Genomic DNA, 17,632 nt, shown 5'->3' with positions numbered 1-17,632 from the left:
AATAGCTCTGGGAGGGTGAAGACAATGAAGAGGATGAAAACTTCCCTTTGCTAAGAGTTTCTACCGTGGCTCCATCCAGTTGGATTAGTAGTTCCAAGGGAAGGACTGGACAGCTGCCTTTGGCCTCTTCATGCAGCCTGACTGGGGCTCGTTCCTCAGGGAGGGGGTTGGGCTGATGGAGTAAGCTCAGAATTTGCCCTCCTTTCACTGACCAGGTGTCTCAGCTTTGGTTTTCTGTTCTCTCCCTCTTCCCTTTCAGAGCATCGTGTGTACTGGGCGGCGTCAGTGGCACCCAGATCCCCTCCAGATCCGCTGCATCCAGTCCTGCGAGGTAAGATACTCCCCCTCCCTCAAACCCAGACCAGAGCTCTCTGCTCTGCTCAACTCACGGAGATTTGAGTCCTTCTGGTTCAGTATCTTGCACTTTCTCTGCCCCAATGTCCTCTGTTCAATCTCTTACATGTAGCTCCATAATCCCCAAATTACACATATTAGGATTTCTGATTTTGCCTTTTTTTTTTTAAAGCAAAATCTCCACGGTTCCAGTTTAAATGACTTAATAAAAAATAAAGTTAAAAGCATGTAAGAATGATTTATGATTTGGGGATTCTCTAACTGGGCCTCACTGGAACTTAGTTAGATCAGAGTTTTGTAACTCGATGGCCCACAGACAGGGGTTTGGCCAGGACAGTGTCTTAAAAACAATTTTGTTTTGGTTGCTAATGCTTAAAAATTGGGATTTCCACATAAAATTCATATGTGTATAGGTAGCATTTTACATACAGCAGATAAAAATAAATATAAAATCTTTGTGCAAAAATTTTTCTCTTGAAAAACAAGAATATCTGGCAACCATGGCAAGAATTAACTGGATCTGAGTGGCAGCCCAGAAGGGTCGCTGCCCTCCAGTTCAGCACCGTCGTTAGCAGACCCTGTAGCTTCTCACCTCCTGGGCTTCTCTCATTGACATCAACTGCCGGGGTCACGCAGGCATCTCAGTTTGCAACCTCTGAGGAGGACTTGTAGTCCACTGGTGATTAACCCAAACTAGATCTTTACCAACTCAAGAAACCCTGTTTACTTCTTCACATAGGGCATCCCCCTACCAGTGGGGAAAATGGGGGTCTGTGAATTCCTTCACTAGATTACAAGGAAGAGTCAAGAATGAGGCAGAGCCTTGCATGACAAAGGAATCCTGACATGGGGACACACACACACACACACACACACACACACACATCCTCTCACCCAGGGAATCAGTTCAGTTCAGTTCAGTCGCTCAGTTGTGTCCGACTCTCTGCGACCCCATGAATCACAGCACGCCAGGCCTCCCTGTCCATCACCAACTCCCGGAGGTCACTCAAACTCATGTCCACTGAGTCGGTGATGCCATCCAGCAATCTCATTCTCCGTCGTCCCATTCTCTTCCCGCCCCCAACCTTTCCCAGCATCAGTCTTTTCCAGTGAGTCAACTCGTCATATGAGGTGGCCAAAGTATTGCAGTTTCAGCTTTAGCATCAGTCCCTCCAATGAACATCCAGGATTGATCTCCTTTAGAATGGACTGGTTGGATCTCCTTGCAGTATAAGGGACTCTCAAGAGTCTTCTCCAACACCACAGTTCAAAAGCATCGATTCTTCGGCGATCAGCTTTCTTCACAGTCCAACTCTCACATCCATACATGACCACGGGAAAAAGCATTGCCTTGACTAGACGGACCTTGGTTGGCAAAGTAATGTCTCTGCTTTTTAATATACCATCAAGGTTGGTCATAACTTTCCTTCCAAGGAGCAAGCGTCTTTTAATTTCATGGCTGCAATCAGCATCTGCAGTGATTTTGGAGCCCAAAAAAATAAAGTCTGACACTGTTTCCACTGTTTTTCCATCTATTTCCCATGAAGTGATGGGACCAGATGCCATGATCTTAGTTTTCTGAATGTTGAGCTTCAAGACAACCTTTTCACTCTCCTCTTTCACTTTCATCAAGAGGCTTTTGAGTTCCTCTTCACTTTCTGCCATAAGGGTAGTGTCATCTGCATATCTTAGGTTATTGATATTTCTCCCAGCAATCTTGATTCCAGCTTGTGCTTCTTCCAGCCCAGCGTTCCTCATGATGTACTCTGCATATAAGTTAAATAAGCAAGGTGACAATATACAGCCTTGACGTACTCCTTTTCCTATTTGGAACCAGTCAGTTGTTCCATGTCCAGTTCTGACTGTTGCTTCCTGACCTGCATACAGGTTTCTCAAGAGGCAGCTCAGGTGGTCTGGTATTCCAATCTCTTTCAGAATTTTCCACAGTTTATTGTGATCCACACAGTCAAAGGCTTTGGCATAGTCAATGAAGCAGAAATAGATGTTTTTCTGGAACTCTCTTGCTTTCTCCATGATCCAGCGGATGTTGGCAATTTGATCTCTGGTGCCTCTGCCTTTTCTAAAACCTGCTTGAACATCTGGAAGTTCATGGTTCACATATTGCTGAAGCCTGGCTTGGAGAATTTTGAGCATGACTTTACTAGCGTGTGAGATGAGTGCAATTGTGAGGTAGTTTGAGCATTCTTTGGCATTGCCTTTCTTTGGGATTGGAATGAAGACTGACCTTTTCCAGTCCTGTGGCCACTGCTGAGTTTTCCAAATTTGCTGGTGTATTGAGTGCAGCACTTTCACAGCATCATCTCTCAAGATTTGAAATAGCTCAACTGGAATTCCATCACCTCCACTAGCTTTGTTCGTAGTGATGCTTTCTAAGGCCCACTTGACTTCACATTCCAAGATGTCTGGCTCTAGGTCAGTGATCACGTTATCGTGACTATCTTGGTCGTGAAGATCTTTTTTGTATAGTTCTTCTGTGTATTCTTGCCACCTCTTCTTAATATCTTCTGCTTCTGTTAGATCCATACCATTTCTGTCCTTTATCGAGCCCATCTTTGCATGAAATGTCCCCTTGGAATCTCTCATTTTCTTGAAGAGGTCTCTTGTTTTTCCTATTCTGTTGTTTTTTTCTCTATTTCTTTGCATTGATCACTGAGGAAGTCTTTCTTATCTCTCCTTGCTATTCTTTGGAACTCTGCCTTCAGATGCTTATATCTTTCCTTTTCTCCTTTGCTTTTTGCCTCTCTTCTTTTCACAGCTATTTGTAAGGCCTCCTCAGACAGCCATTTTGCTTTTTTGCATTTCTTTTCCATGGGGATGGTCTTGGTCCTTGTCTCCTGTACAATGTCACGAACCTCCGTCCAGAGTTCATCAGGCACTCTATCAATGAGATCTAGTCCCTTAAATCTATTTCTCACTTCCACTGTATAATCATAAGGGATTTGATTTAGGTCATATCTGAATGGTCTAGTGGTTTTCCCTACTTTCTTCAATTTCAGTCTGAATTTGGCAATAAGGAGTTCATGATCTGAGCCACAGTCAGCTCCTGGTCTTATTTTTGCTAACTGTATGCAGCTTCTCCATCTTTGGCTGCAAAGAATATAATCAATCTGATTTCGGTGTTGACCATCTGGTGATGTCCATGTGTAGAGTCTTCTCTTGTGTTGTAGGAAGAGAGTGTTTGCTATGACCAGTGCATTCTCTTGACAAAACTCTATTAGCCTTTACCCTGCTTCATTCCGTGCTCCAAGGCCAAATTTGCCTGTTACTCCAGGTGTTTCTTGACTTCCTATTTTGGCATTCCAGTCCCCTATAATGAAAAGGATATCTTTTTTGGGTGAGATTTTCCACGACCAAGGTAAGAGAAACCCAAATCAGACGGTAGGTATTGCGAGAGGGCATCAGAGGGCAGACAAACTGAAATTATAATCACAGGAAACTAGCTCATCTGATCACATGGACCACAGCCGAATGTGGTCCACTGGAGAAGGGAATGGCAAACCACTTCAGTATACTTGCCTTGAGAACCCCATAAACAGTAACAAAGGGCAAAATGATAGGATACTGAATGTGGAATTCCCCAGGTCGGTAGGTGCCCAGTATGCTCCTGGAGATCAGTGGAGAAGTAACTCTAGAAGGAATAAAGGGATGGAGCAAAAGCAAAACCAATACCCAGTTGTGGATGTGACCAGTGATAGAAGCAAAGTCCGGTGCTGTAAAGAGCAATATTGCATAGGAACCTGGATTGTTAGGTCCATGAATTAAGGCAAATTGGAAGTGGTCAAACAGGAGATCGCAAGAGTGAACGTCGACATTCTAGGAATCAGTGAACTAAAATGGACTGGAATGGGTGAATTTAACTTGGATGACCATTATATCTACTACTGTGGGCAGGAATCCCTTAGAAGAAATGGAGTAGCCATCATGGTAAACAAAAGAGTCCGAAATGCAGTACTTGGATGCAATCTTAAAAACGACAGAATGATTTCTGTTCGTTTCCAAGGCAAACCATTCAATATTACAGTAATCCAGGCCTATGCCCCAACCAGTAATGCTGAAGAAGCCGAAGTTAATCGGTTCTATGAAGACCTACAAGACCTTTTAGAACTAACACCCAGGGAATAGCCAGTAACAAATACAAGTACTCTAGTCTCACTCACAACAGCCTTTGTTATCCAGACCTCCCACTGGAAATAATTCAGCCACTTAGTAGCAACACTGGGAAATTCTGGCTGCACCTCGAGCACCAGAGGGAGCTGTTTAACTGCCCTTGATTTCAGCACCCTCCCATCATACACACCCAACTCTCCATTCTTCTGTATCTCTGTTTCTCTTGAGCTAATTCTGGGAAACTGGGATCTATGTGAGGCCAAAGAGGTGAAAAGGGTGGGGTTTGCGACAAAGAGAAAACTGGGTGGGGAAGTGATACCAGTAAACTAGCGTCTGGAGAGTGCATCAGGAAAAATGCTAGCTTGGAGTGTGCTTTGTTACGTGTCGGCCAACAAAACAGCTCATCTTCTGCCATCATTAGAAAAACAGATGGCAGTGGGTTAGGGAGGAGGGGGAGTGACTCATCCCCCAGGCAGGGGGTAAGAAGGGGGAAGAAGAGGCCAGGGAAAGAGGGAGATAAACAGACAGAAGACTTGAGAACTGGGACGAGATCAAAGGTATCCTGAGAATTCCCTTCTGCTGCTTCCACGCATGATCGCAAGAGGGAGGGTAGACAGCAGGCCCTGGAGCTGGCTTCGGTGTTTCCCAGAAGGTTACAACACAGAGCTTTCCCCATTTGTCCTCCCTCCACACTGAACCCAGCACATGCTCTGGTATCCAGAGCATCCCAGGCTGCTCTCAGCTCCTTTGCTGATGTGATGAGGAACAAAACTGTGTTCCCTCTTATGACCCCCACCACGCAACTGCCATCATGCACTGCTGAGGAGTGACCACCATACACCTGCTGGTACCCCCACTCCAGGGGGTCTCAAAGTGTGACCCATGGACCAGCACAGTTGGCATCACCTAGGAACCTGTTAAAAGTGCATATTCTCAGGCCCCATCCCAGACTTATTGAATCAGAGGCTCTGGGGCTGGGGCCCATCAATCTGTGTTTTTTATTCTTTATTTTTTAAATTACTTTTTAATTTATTTTTTAATTGGATGAAAATTGCTTTTCAATGTTGTCTTGGTTTTTGCTGTACAATAATGTAAATTATAATTACGTGTGTGTGTATATATATACATACACATATATACATATGCTACACTTAGCTGTTCAGTCATGTCCGACTCTTTGCGACCCCATGGACTGTAACCCACCAGGCTTCTCTGTCCATTGGAATCGTCCAGGCAAGAATACTGGAGTGGGTTGCCATGCCCTCCTCCAGGGAATCTTCCCAATCCAGGGATTGAACCCAGGTCTCCCACGTGGCAAGCAGATTCTTTACCATCTGAGCCACCAAGGACACCCAAGAATACTGGAGTGGGTAGCCTATCCCTTTTCCAGGGGACCTTCCTGACCTATTGTAGTGGGGAGGGTTTTCCTCATTTTGTGGGGTGATAATTGAAGTGAGTGGTCACTGCATCCATGAACACATAATACTGTCAGATCATATAAGTGTTATCTTTTGTCCTTTTTTCCCTTCCTGCTTCCCTCCCTCCCTTCCTTCCTTCTTTTTCGTCTTTCCTTCCCAAAAGTCATATTTATAAATTCTAACAAAATGTACAGTCCTAGGTTCCACCTAAATTAAGAACATCTTATTCTCTAGGGAATGCAAAGGAATTGAAGGCCACACTTCCAGCCTCCTTTTGGATAGAAATGACTAACTTACTTCCTGTAGGATAATTAACATTGAGTGCCCATTGACCTACATTTTGGCTCTACTTTTTCTTTGAGCATGTATCTCTTGCAAGTTCATTGTGCTTCCCCACACATAATTCCCATTTTGGCTTACAATTTCTGATAGTCTCTCTTCAACCTTTTGCAGGTTCTTGTAGAGTTGTGCTCTTTCTTTTTTTGACAAAAAGGGAGCCGTGCAGCAGGAGAGAAGCAGAATGATGTCAGAACTAGGTTCAAATTCTGAGTCTACCTTTGTTAACTGAGTACAGCATCTGTCTGGCTTTGTCTCAAAACTTCTGTGAGAATCAAGTGAAGTAGCTGATTTTAAGGTGCTGCGTAAGTTGCATGTAATGTAACATACTTGTTATAGTATTGGCTAAGGAACAATATACATCAACGTGTAAGGATGGGATCTTATTGAAATAACATATAAATATTAAGACTTAAGAAACAGTTCACACACCCATAGTCTCATGAGTATTATATATATACTGAAGATGGCCATGGTTAATTGATGTTCTAGAGGCTTCCGATAAACTGTAGAAAACTTTTAAAAGAGTTTTAGGGATGTTTCAAGTAAGTTTCTCTGGGCATGCTACTGTTTCTCCTATAAATTCTTATACATACCCTTGTAAATGACTCATCTCACTTATCAGATTATTTCAAGATTATCTGACAGGTCCGTCCTTCCAACAATCTGTGAGCTCCTAGTGATCCGTTCCGTTCCGTCGCTCAGTCGTGTCCGACTCTTTGCGACCCTGTGGATTGTAGCCTACCAGGCTTCTCTGTCCATGGGGTTCTCCAGGCAAGAATACTGGAGTGGGTTACCGTTTCCTTCTCCAGGGGATCTTTCCCGACCCAAGGATCGAACCGGGGTCTCCCGCATTGGAGGCAGATGCTTTAACCTCTGAGCCACCCGGGAAGCCCAAGTGATAGGATGTCTGTTATTCCCTTGAAAAGCATTCCTGCTTCTTCTGCTTTACAGGCAAGCAGAGAGAGTTGAAGGTAGACTTTGACTTTGAGAGTCTCAAATTGAGAATGATAGTGTCAGTTTTCTGAAGAGTAGCACAGTGGAGAGAAAGGTAGGGAAGGAGTAGAAGGAGGAGAGAATACAACCCTGTGATGCTTAGAATCAGAAAGCCTTGCAACACGGGCAGCTTGGAGGAGCCGAAAGAGGCTGTCAGGGGTCTGGAGGCAGGCTCCAACCTCAGTTCCACTCCTTGGTACATGCTTCTTGGACAAGTCCATTAACGTTTCTGAATTGTTTCCTCAGCTTTACAATTAGATGGATACAATTTATCTTTTAAACTTGTTGGTCAGATACCAGGTTCAGTAAACAATGGAGATGGACCTCGGGCCAGGTGTCATTTGGGGCCTTCAAAGTGGCCCCAGAAGAATGTGGATCATGCTGATTTTTCAGAAACAACTGCAAATCTCCCTTGTTACTGGGGACTTTTCTCTTCTGTATACATTTTGATCTTGATTATACCCATGAGTCTTTCTCTTAAAGAAATCCAGTTCAGATTTGTGGCCTTCTTGGTTAGCCTTGATTTCTTATTCACTGGCTGCATTTACTTAAATGTAGGTGGGCAGTTGTATTGTTTTTACACATTTGGTAGCTGATATCAACAATGCTTCCATCACTAACTCATTCCATCTGCTCCACCATTCCTTAGATTCTTTCTTCTGTATTGTCTTGGCCTTCTCTGGCCCTTTCTCTTGTTATTCGTATTCCAGATGATAGCTCTGTTATCTGTGTCAGTATGCTTCAGGATCACTCATGGGCTCTGTCTGGGTTTCCTGCTGTCGCTCCAGGATGTGGGGGCCCATATATAATACATGGGGTAGAAATAATGGCGTGAAAATCAAGTTTTTATTGCACCTTTTCTTCTTTCCCAAACTTTAAGCCCAAAGGGGTAGAGAGGAGCTAGAGTCAGACTAAAATGCCCTTTTAAGGAGATGTGCTTTATACTTGGGTGCAGAATGCCTGCCTGCAGATCTGAATGAGATGATCAGATGGGATGGGAGAGGGTCACAGGTTAGCCTGCATGTGATAAATACCCAAGAAATAAGTGATTGTTATGGGCTTCTACCTGATGTGTGGTCCTTTTGGACTAAGGTTTAAAAATATAAGCCTTCACTCGGTCCCATAGTAACCCCTATTCAGCCATTTTTCTCTTGAACTTTTATTCTTTCTACCTGTATGGTTTATCTCTGTTACTGTGCCTTGCTGCTGCTGCTGCTAAGTCACTTCAGTCGTGTCCGACTCTGTGTGACCCCATAGATGGCAGCCCACCAGGCTCCCCCGTCCCTGGGATTCTCCAGGCAAGAACACTGGAGTGGGTTGCCATTTCCTTCTCCAATGTGTGAAAGTGAAAAGTGAAAGTAAAGTCGCTCAGTCGTGTCTGACCCTTAGCGACCCCACGGACTGCAGCCTACCAGGCTCCTCCATCCATGGGATTTTCTAGGCAAGAGTACTGGAGTGGCTTGCCATTGCCTTCTCCCTACTGTGCCTTAGTAATGCCTTTTTCATCACTAGATATTCCCCCCAAAATTTTTTTTTAATAAATGCCCAAAACTTGATCTTTGAAGTGTGAACTCATGGAATTGCTGCTGATCTTTCTGAGAAAAGAAAGAAAAAAAGAAAAAGTCACTTGAGTATGTCTTTATAAATTCCTTATTAAAAAGAGAAAAGTGAGTCATTTTGAGGATACCTGTATTCAGAACACAAAACGTTCCAACCCAGACTTTATCACTCTAGGCACTGTGTGATTGCAAAGTTGTTTAACTTCTCTTTATTTCCTTTTCATTGATATTTTGTCATTTAAATATAACAGCCAATAATTAAACTTCTCTTTGCCACATTTTAGCTGTTTACAAATCAGACATAATAATCAACCCCTCCCTTGCTTCTCAGAAGACAAATCATATGAGCTTACTTTTCTTTTACATTCTTGCCAAGTTCTTCAGTATCTGAGTGGAAAGGAGTTAATTAGGGTGGAAATAATAATGACTTAGCAGCCAATAATGAGTATAGCTACTCCACTTCTGGTAGGAATTGTGTGGGTTCACACAAATCTAAATCTAAATATGTGTTAGACGTGCTAAAGTCCAGAGAAAAAAAGATGAAAATTAGCTTACATTGGAACTGTCTTTCAGGCTCGCTGGCTGCCAAACTCCAGTCCCCTTGAGATTTATTTGTGAATGTCTCTGCCAGTTTTGTGCAATCTCTGCACCAGGCTGGAGATCTGGGCATGGCTTTAGGTTTGTCCAGAGTCCCCTTTGGGTCCAGGGCTTGACTTTAGATCCTCCAGCTGAAATCTCTGAAAATTGGACTTCAAATGTTAATTAGGACTAGGTTTTCATATTGAAAACTAAAACCATTGTGTTTTCCCCCCTCTGCTTTCCAAAAACAAAAAAAGAAAGAAACATTAAAAGCACAACCATGCAAATTGTAAAACCTCCTCTAGATTAGCAACATTCATGAGAATTTATGTTTGCTAAGTCTCCTGCAGAACCATTTGCTCCTTTTGTCTTCTCCAGCTTCCTGGGTGGGCCGCTTTCTCACTGTTAATTCCCTTTGTGACATAGGCTTTCCCTTTTTCTCTTCCAACCACACCCGTTTTCTGATTTTCTCTGTGCTTTTCCTTATTGTTCTGCTCTTTTGAGTCTTCATTTGTAATCCAGGGTTGCAGACAATTGAAATATTACTTGCCTGTAAAAATAACATTATGGAAATACTACAGCTTCTTTCATCTGTCCAGGTGCTTTCTAATCATTATGCTGAGATTATAAGAATCCGCAGTGAGCAAATAAAATCTGATTCTATCCATGAATAACTCTATCCCTTTTATTTAAAAAAAAAAAAAAAAAGGCCTTTTTTATAAGGCCTTTCTCCACTAAGATTTCTAATGGTTATCCACTGAAAAAACACATACAGCCTAAAAGTTCAGAGTTATGTTTTACTCTGTGGAAATTTTTAGAACTTCAAGCCTGGGAGGCAGATCTCAAATAACTGATTGAACTGCTTCGAGGAGGCAAAGGGAGGAACCAGGTTATATAGAAGCTCTGCAACAAAGGACAGGTAGCTTGAATGTCAGAAGTTTTTAATTCTTTTTTGTACATTAAAGAGAACCAGATATCCCAAGCCAAGGAACTTAGAGCTTTTCTATGTATGGGGAGATACAAGAGTCTGGGCTCACTGAAGTCATTCCTTTGATGTGCACCTCAGGGATCTGGGACCAGTGTCCTGCGTTTTCCTTTAGTCATGTCCGACTCTTTGTGACCCCATGGACTACAGCACACCAGGCTTTCTTGTCCATCAACACCTCCCGGAGCTTACTCAAGCTCATGTCCATTGAGTCGGTGATGCCATACAGTCATCTCATCCTCTGCCGTCCGCTTCTCCTCCTGTCTTCAATCTTTCCCAGCATCAGGGTCTTTTCCAACGAGTCAGTTCTTCACATCAGGTGGCCAAAGTATTGAAGTTTCATCTTCAGCATCAATCCTTCCAATGAACATGCAGGACTGATTTCCTTCAGGACTGACTGGTTGGATCTCCTTGCAGTCCAAGGGACTCTCAAGAGTCTTCTCCAACACCACAGTTCAAAAGCATATATTCTTCAGTTCAGTTCAGTTCAGTAGCTCAGTCGTGTCCGACTCTCAAGGCTATGGTTTTTCCCATGGTCATGTATGGATGTGAGAGTTGGACTGTGAAGAAAGCTGATCGCCGAAGAATTGATGCTTTTGAACTGTGGTGTTGGAGAAGACTCTTGAGAGTCCCTTGTACTGCAAGGAGATCCAACCAGTCCATTCTAAAGGAGATCAATCCAGGGTGTTCATTGGAAGGACTGATGCTAAAGCTGAAACTGCAATACTTTGGCCACCTCATGCGACGAGTTGACTCACTGGAAAAAAAAATTCTTCAGTGCTCAGCTTTATTTATTGTCCAACTCTCACATCCATACATGACTACTGGAAAAACCATAGCTTTGACTGGCAAAGTAATGTCTCTGATTTTTAATATGCTGTCTAGTTTTGTCATAGTTTTTCTTCCAAGGAGCAAGCGTCTTTTGATTTCATAGCTGCAGTCACCATCTGCAGTGATTTTGGAGCCCAAGAAAATAAAGTCTGTCACTAATTCCATTGTTTCCCCATTTTTTGCCATGAAGTGATTGGAACGGATGTCATGATCTTAGTTTTTTGAATGTTGAGTTTTAAGCCAGCTTTTTCACTCTCCTCTTTCACTTTCATCAAGAGGCTCTTTAATTCTTCTTCACTTTCTGCCATAAGGGTGGTGTCATCTGCGTATCTGAGGTTATTGATATTTTTCCTGACAATCTTGATTCCAGCTTGTGCTTCATCCAGCCTGGCATTTCACATGATGTACTCTGCATTCAGTTCATGTCAGTTCAGTTCAGTCACTCAGTCGTGTCTGACTCTTTGCGACCTCATGAATCACAGCATTCCAGGCCTCCCTGTCCATCACCAACTCCTAGAGTTCACTCAAACTCATGTCCATCGAGTCGGTGATGCCATCCAGCCATCTCATTCTCTGTCGTCCCCTTCTCCTCCCGCCCCCAATCCCTCCCAGCATCAAAGTCTTTTCCAGTGAGTCATAGAAGTTAAATAATCAGCTTGACAATATACAGCCTTAACATACTCCTTTCCCAATTTGGAACCAGTCCGTTGTTCCATGTCTGGTTCTAACTGTTGCTTCTTTACCTGCATACAGATTTCTCAGGAGGCAGGTAAGGTGGTCTGGTATTCCCATCTCTTGAAGACTTTTCCACAGCTTGTTGTGATCCACACAATCAAAGGCTTTAGCGTAGTCAAAGATGGCAGGTATTCTCCTTTCTGAATTCCCTGTTCACAGTGGAGGGCTGCAATCACTGATAACTGTGATTCTGATATCTGGTAACTGGTAATTGATACTTTTGAACTGTGGTGTTGGAGAACACTCTTGAGAGTTCCTTGGACTGCAAGGAGATCAAACCAGTCAATCCTGAAGGAAATCAGTCCTGAATATTCACTGGAAGGATTGATGCTGCAGCTGAAACTCTAATACTTTGGCCACCTGATGTGAAGAACTGACTCACTGGAAAAGACCCTGATGCTGGGAAAGATTGAAGGCAGGAGAAGGAAACGAAGAGGATGAGATGGTTGGATGGCATCACTGACTCGATGGACATGAGTTTGAGCAAGCTCCGGGAGTTGGTGATGGACAGGAAAGCCTGGTATGCTGCAGTCCATGGGGTCACAGAGAGTCAGACATGACTGAGCAACTGAACTGAACTGTGACATCCTTGTTTACTGATATGACAGAAAAGATTCCATTTCTCACTGTGCTCCTAAAATATATTTTAAATGCAATCTAAGCATGACTCAAATATGTTCACTGAGACTGTTCTTAAAGTTCATAAAACATTGATTAATTTACCATTTACCTTCATGGTTATTTGCATATCCTTTATCAAATAGCCATATTGACAAGCTCTTTCAGAAAATTCATATAATTTGAGTCATTTCTAATTTATCCTACTAAAATAGATATTCCTGTAAGTGAAATTATTTTATTAAATACTTGTTTTTTATAGCAACTGAATGATAGAAGTTTTTTTAAGTCTCATGCTTAATTTTTTAAAATGTATGAAGTACATGTGTGTGTATGCTGAGTCACTCCAGTTGTGTCCAGTTCATTGTGACCAAGAACTGTAGCTAGCCAAGCTCTTCTCTCCATGGGATTCTTCAGGCAAGAATTCTGAGTGGGTTGCCATGCCCTCCTCTAGGAGATCTTCCTGACCCATGGATAAAATCCACGTCTCTTATGTCTCCTGCATTGGCAGATAGGTTCTTTACTGCTAGCACTATCTAGGAAGCCCTTATATGAAGTACAGATGTATACCTATATACATGTATGTGTCTGTGGTTGTGCATGTTTGTGAGTTTGTTGTGATTAACCCTATAATGACATAGTGAAGAATAAAAGGGTAACAGTTCCAATCTGATTGCAATTATTGGCAAATTGGAGCAAATAGTGTGCATAGCAGAAAGCATACACATTTCAGAAAGTGAAAGTCATGTCCGACTGTTTGTGACCCCATAGACTATATAGTATTCTCCAGACCAGAATACTGGAGTGGGTAGCCTTTCCCTTCTCCAGGGGATCTCCCCAACTCAGGGATCGAACCCAGGTCTCCTGCATTGCAGGCAGATTCTTTACCAGCTGAGCCACAAGGGAAACCCAAGAATACTGGAATGGGTAGCCTATCTCTTCTCCAGGGGGATCTTCCCTACTGGGAATCTTCCCTACCACTAATAGATTTAAATCTCAGCTCTGCCCTTATTAGCCATATTTTCATGTAATATTTTTTAATTTCATTTTAATTCTATAAAAGTAATACATGTGCCTAGTATAAAAATCTAGTTAGCTCTTCTGGGTTTTTTGGAAAAGTGGCAGTGTCTGCCCCTCTCCGGCTAACCTCAGCTTCCCTTGGCAGAAACAACTTCTTCATGTCTTTTTTGCTTCTCCTCTTTAATTCTTTAATTTCATCAGGAAATTATGTCTATAAATATCTATATCTATGCGTGCATGCAGTGTGCTCAGTCACTTCAGTTATGTCCAATTTTTGGTGACTCTATAGACTGTAACTCGTCAGGCTTTTCCGTCCGTGGGATTTTCCAGGCAAGAATACTGGAGTGGGTTGCCATTTGCTTCTCCAGGGGATCTTTCCTGACCGAGGGATCAACGGCTCATCTCCTGTGTCTCGTGCATTGCAGGCGGATTCTTTACCACTGACCCACCAATGGGAAGTCCGTGTGTATCTGTGTCTCTCTGTATATCTGCATATATATATATATATATACACGCACACACATGTATCTGTTTAATAATGCTTGTACTGCCAATCTTGATTTTTCTTTTCGTTTGTGGCATTGACTTCTTAATATAGGAGGTGGGGTTTGAGCTCTCTGACACTCTCTTATTCTCTCTCTTTCTCTCACAGACACACACACACACACTCACCTGTACAGCTGCCTGCAGAGGTACTTGACAATCCTAATTCTTGAGTTTTTCCGGTGTTCTGTGCATTCAGGCATTTAGGTTTCTGTTTTCTCAGATCTGCTCTGTCAGCGACTACTCCTTCGTTCACTTTCCAGTTTCTTAAACTTTGTTGGATTCTCCATTGCTGTCATGGTCTCGCCTGTCCTCTTTCGTGATTTCACACCTTCTTTACTCCTTTATTCCCAGATGGGGGGACTTCCAGAAGGAGCAGATATAAAAACAAATTCAACTCATATGTTTCACCAGCACTAAGCCTGAAATGTAGATATGCAGAGATCAGTATACTGTCACTCCTCACTATTCCCTTCACCAGGGTTTGTGCTAATGTAGAATGAAACAGAGGCACTTGATAGAGACAATGTTTCTTATTTTGGTATTTGCCCCTCTATTGTCTCTTCTAATTTCTTATTTTAACCTAGAACCAAGAAGAAATCTCTTCAAGGTGCTCAACTCTTGAACGTGTAGGTTTTAGATGAAGAAGCACTCATTCACAGAACATACATTTATTGTCCATGTATAGTCTACGACTCTTGGGATATTAAAAGAATGAAGATGAAACTCCTGTCTTCTGGTAATCCACTCTGACTTGAGGGAGGCACATTTTCAAATTTATTTGGGAATAAAGGAAAGATACAATGTTTACTTACTGAACAGGCAGAGGATGGGTGTGGGACATACAATTTGGGGAAGATTTCAGAGCAAGTGGCATTCTTGTAGGATTTAATGGTTTTATGAGTTGGTGTTAAAGTTGAAAGCCTTATGGGCAGAGAGAATGGTATGTGCACAAGGAACAGGGATTTGGAACACAGGGAATGTCTGGGAACCCTTTGGAGACTACAGATGAGGCTGATGGGGCTCGGGCTAGATGGGAGTCGCTTGAATGTTGCCATACTTGGGCAATCAACTGTATTCCAATGGTATTGGAGAGCATCTCCAGGAAGCTGCGAGATCAGATGGGTTAGAAAAATTGTTGAAGATGAAGCCCTTGCAGAAGAGACAGGTGATAAGTAGAATGGTTAGGAAACAATACTTGCATCTCAAGAGAGAGATGTTGAGAACCCAGACTCAGTTCCACTAGGTAAGGATGGAAAGAAGTCATGACTGAGGGCTTTCCTTTTAAGATATGAAATCGATTCTAAAATCCCAGCCAATGGGGAAGAAGAAGATCTATATCTGACTCCCTGGTGCTTGGATGGATAGTGGATGCCATTCACCTCTGTAAAGAAAAAGAAGCAGGCTTGTAGGAGAAGATAATGAACTTGGCTTTAGATGGATTGAGCTTAGTAGAGTTGGAAATAAAAAGTCTAGAGTTCAGTCACATAGTCTCAGTTGGTGACATGTTGAGAAATGAGAGAAATATGGATGATAATTAAAGGTAGGTGAGGGGATAAGTCCATTATAAAGGAGATGAACCCTGGGTGTTCATTGGAAGGACTGATGCTAAAGCTGAAACTCCAATACTTTGGCCACCTCATGTGACGAGTTGACTCACTGAAAAAGAGTCTGATGCTGGGAGGCATTGGGGGCAGGAGGAGAAGGGGGCGACAGAGAATGAGATGGCTGGATGGCATCACCGACTCGATGGACATGAGTTTGAGTGAACTCCGGGAGTTGGTGATGGACAGGGAGGCCTGGCGTGCTGTGATTCATGGGGTCTCAAAGAGTCGGACACGACTAAGCGACTGAACTGAACTGAACTGAACTGAGTGGATAACATCATGTCAGAAATATGAATGGGGAGAGGTGGAGAAAAAGGGTGTGGGAGGAGGGAAGAAGTACAGGGAAGAAAAGAGGAAGTAAAGCTAGTCAAGGAAATAGAGAATGATTAGAAAAGTAGAGAGAAATACAGGAGAGAATGGTCGTATTAATAGGAAAACCATGGAAGAGGAGGGAGATGGCAAATGGTGTGAAATGCTAAAGAGCAGGCAGATGAATTGAGTATTGACAAGAGACAATTAGGCTTATGATTTCAACACTCACTGTAATCCCAGATACAGTGGTAACAGTGGAACGGGAGAGAGGGAAGTAGGTTGAGAAATAGATAAGAACATGGATGCAGCAAATAAAAATATTGTTTCCAAAAGTTGGCCAGTACAAGGAGTGAGATGAACAGTAACTTACATGGAAAACAGTGTTTATGGAAAGACTTTCGATATGAATGAAACTTTCGTATATTTATTATCTGTGGATAATAAACTGATTAAAAGTCTGGACACAGAAGTAAAGAGGAGATAGAAGGGATTGCAAACACTGTTGATTCTGAGTCAGATGGAAAGGAAGGAACAATGATGGAAGATAAAGTTTATAGTGCTGACTTTAAAAATATTCACAGCCTAAAAGTTGAGAGTTATGTTTTATTCTGTGGGGACTTTTAGAACTTCAAGCCCAAGAGACAGCATCTCAAGAAACCTTGGGAGGAGCCCAGTTATATAGAAATTTTGAAAAAAAAAATAAAGGGTAGATAGTCTGAACATCAAAAGATTATTGTTAATTAAAGAAAACCAGATAACCCCAGACAAGGAATTTAATGCTTTTCTGTGTATTGGAAGATGCAAGAGTCTGTGCTCATTGAAGTCATTCCTTTGATAGGCACCTCAGCTATCTGGGGCCAGTATCCTGTGTTTTTACAACATCCTAAGTTCCTTGGGACTCACCACCGAAGGAAGAGGCTGTAGTCTAATGGCTGCTAGATGGCAGGTGTTCTTCCCTTTCCTGAGTTCTTCACTGGCTCACACTGGTAGGCTGCAATAGACTCTGACACCCTTGTTTAATATGTAAATATGGTAGTATTTTTCCATTTCTTAGTAGAATAGCAAACAGAATTTAAGAATTCAAGGAGTTCATATGCAACAGTTTCTCATTTCTCTGTGCAGACTTTCCCATCTTAGTTGATGGCAACTTCATCCTTCCTGTTGCTCAGGACAAAGTCCTGGGTGTCATCTTAATCCCCCTCTCTCATTCTCCACATCCAATTCATCAGTTCAATCCACTAGTTCTGCCTTGAAAATCCATCCACAGTTCAATCACTTTTCACCATCTCATCTGCTGCCACCCTGGTTTGAGCTGTCATTCTCTACTACCTGGATTCCCGCAACAGCCTCCAGACTAGTCTCACTCCTACCCCTGTTTCAGCACTTTTTATTCTCAACACAGCAGCCAAAGGGGCCTGTTAAAATGCCTGCAACGTAAAGGACTCTTGCCAAAACCCTCCTAGGATTCCTCAGTTCATTCAGGGTAAAATCCAGAGGCCTTGCTGTGGTGTCCACAGCCCTCCAAATTTCCCTTCTCTGGTCATTTGATTGTAAATTACAACCGTCCTTCTTCTCTCATTCTCTGCCCATCCCTCAACCTAGAGCACTCCC

The 17,632-nt window shown here is 42.7% G+C and overlaps 1 protein-coding gene across 1 annotated transcript in view; it reads left to right on the top strand.

The window, feature by feature from the left end:
- Positions 1–17,632, top strand: part of PAPPA2 (pappalysin 2) — a 323,227-nt gene that overhangs the window by 273,189 nt on the left and 32,406 nt on the right. Inside the window, exon 20 of the mRNA XM_055419199.2 lies at positions 260–331. Within this exon, the coding sequence (XP_055275174.2) occupies positions 260–331 (72 nt within the window). The remainder of the gene's footprint in view (positions 1–259; positions 332–17,632) is intronic.

The sequence above is a fragment of the Moschus berezovskii genome, chromosome 17, assembly GCF_049115385.1.
Source record: "Moschus berezovskii isolate FMDL1 chromosome 17, NW_MosBer_1.0, whole genome shotgun sequence".
Lineage (NCBI taxonomy): Eukaryota > Metazoa > Chordata > Mammalia > Artiodactyla > Moschidae > Moschus > Moschus berezovskii.
The sequence above is the reverse complement of the archived record's forward strand: the minus strand, read 5'-3'. Positions and strand labels throughout refer to the sequence as shown.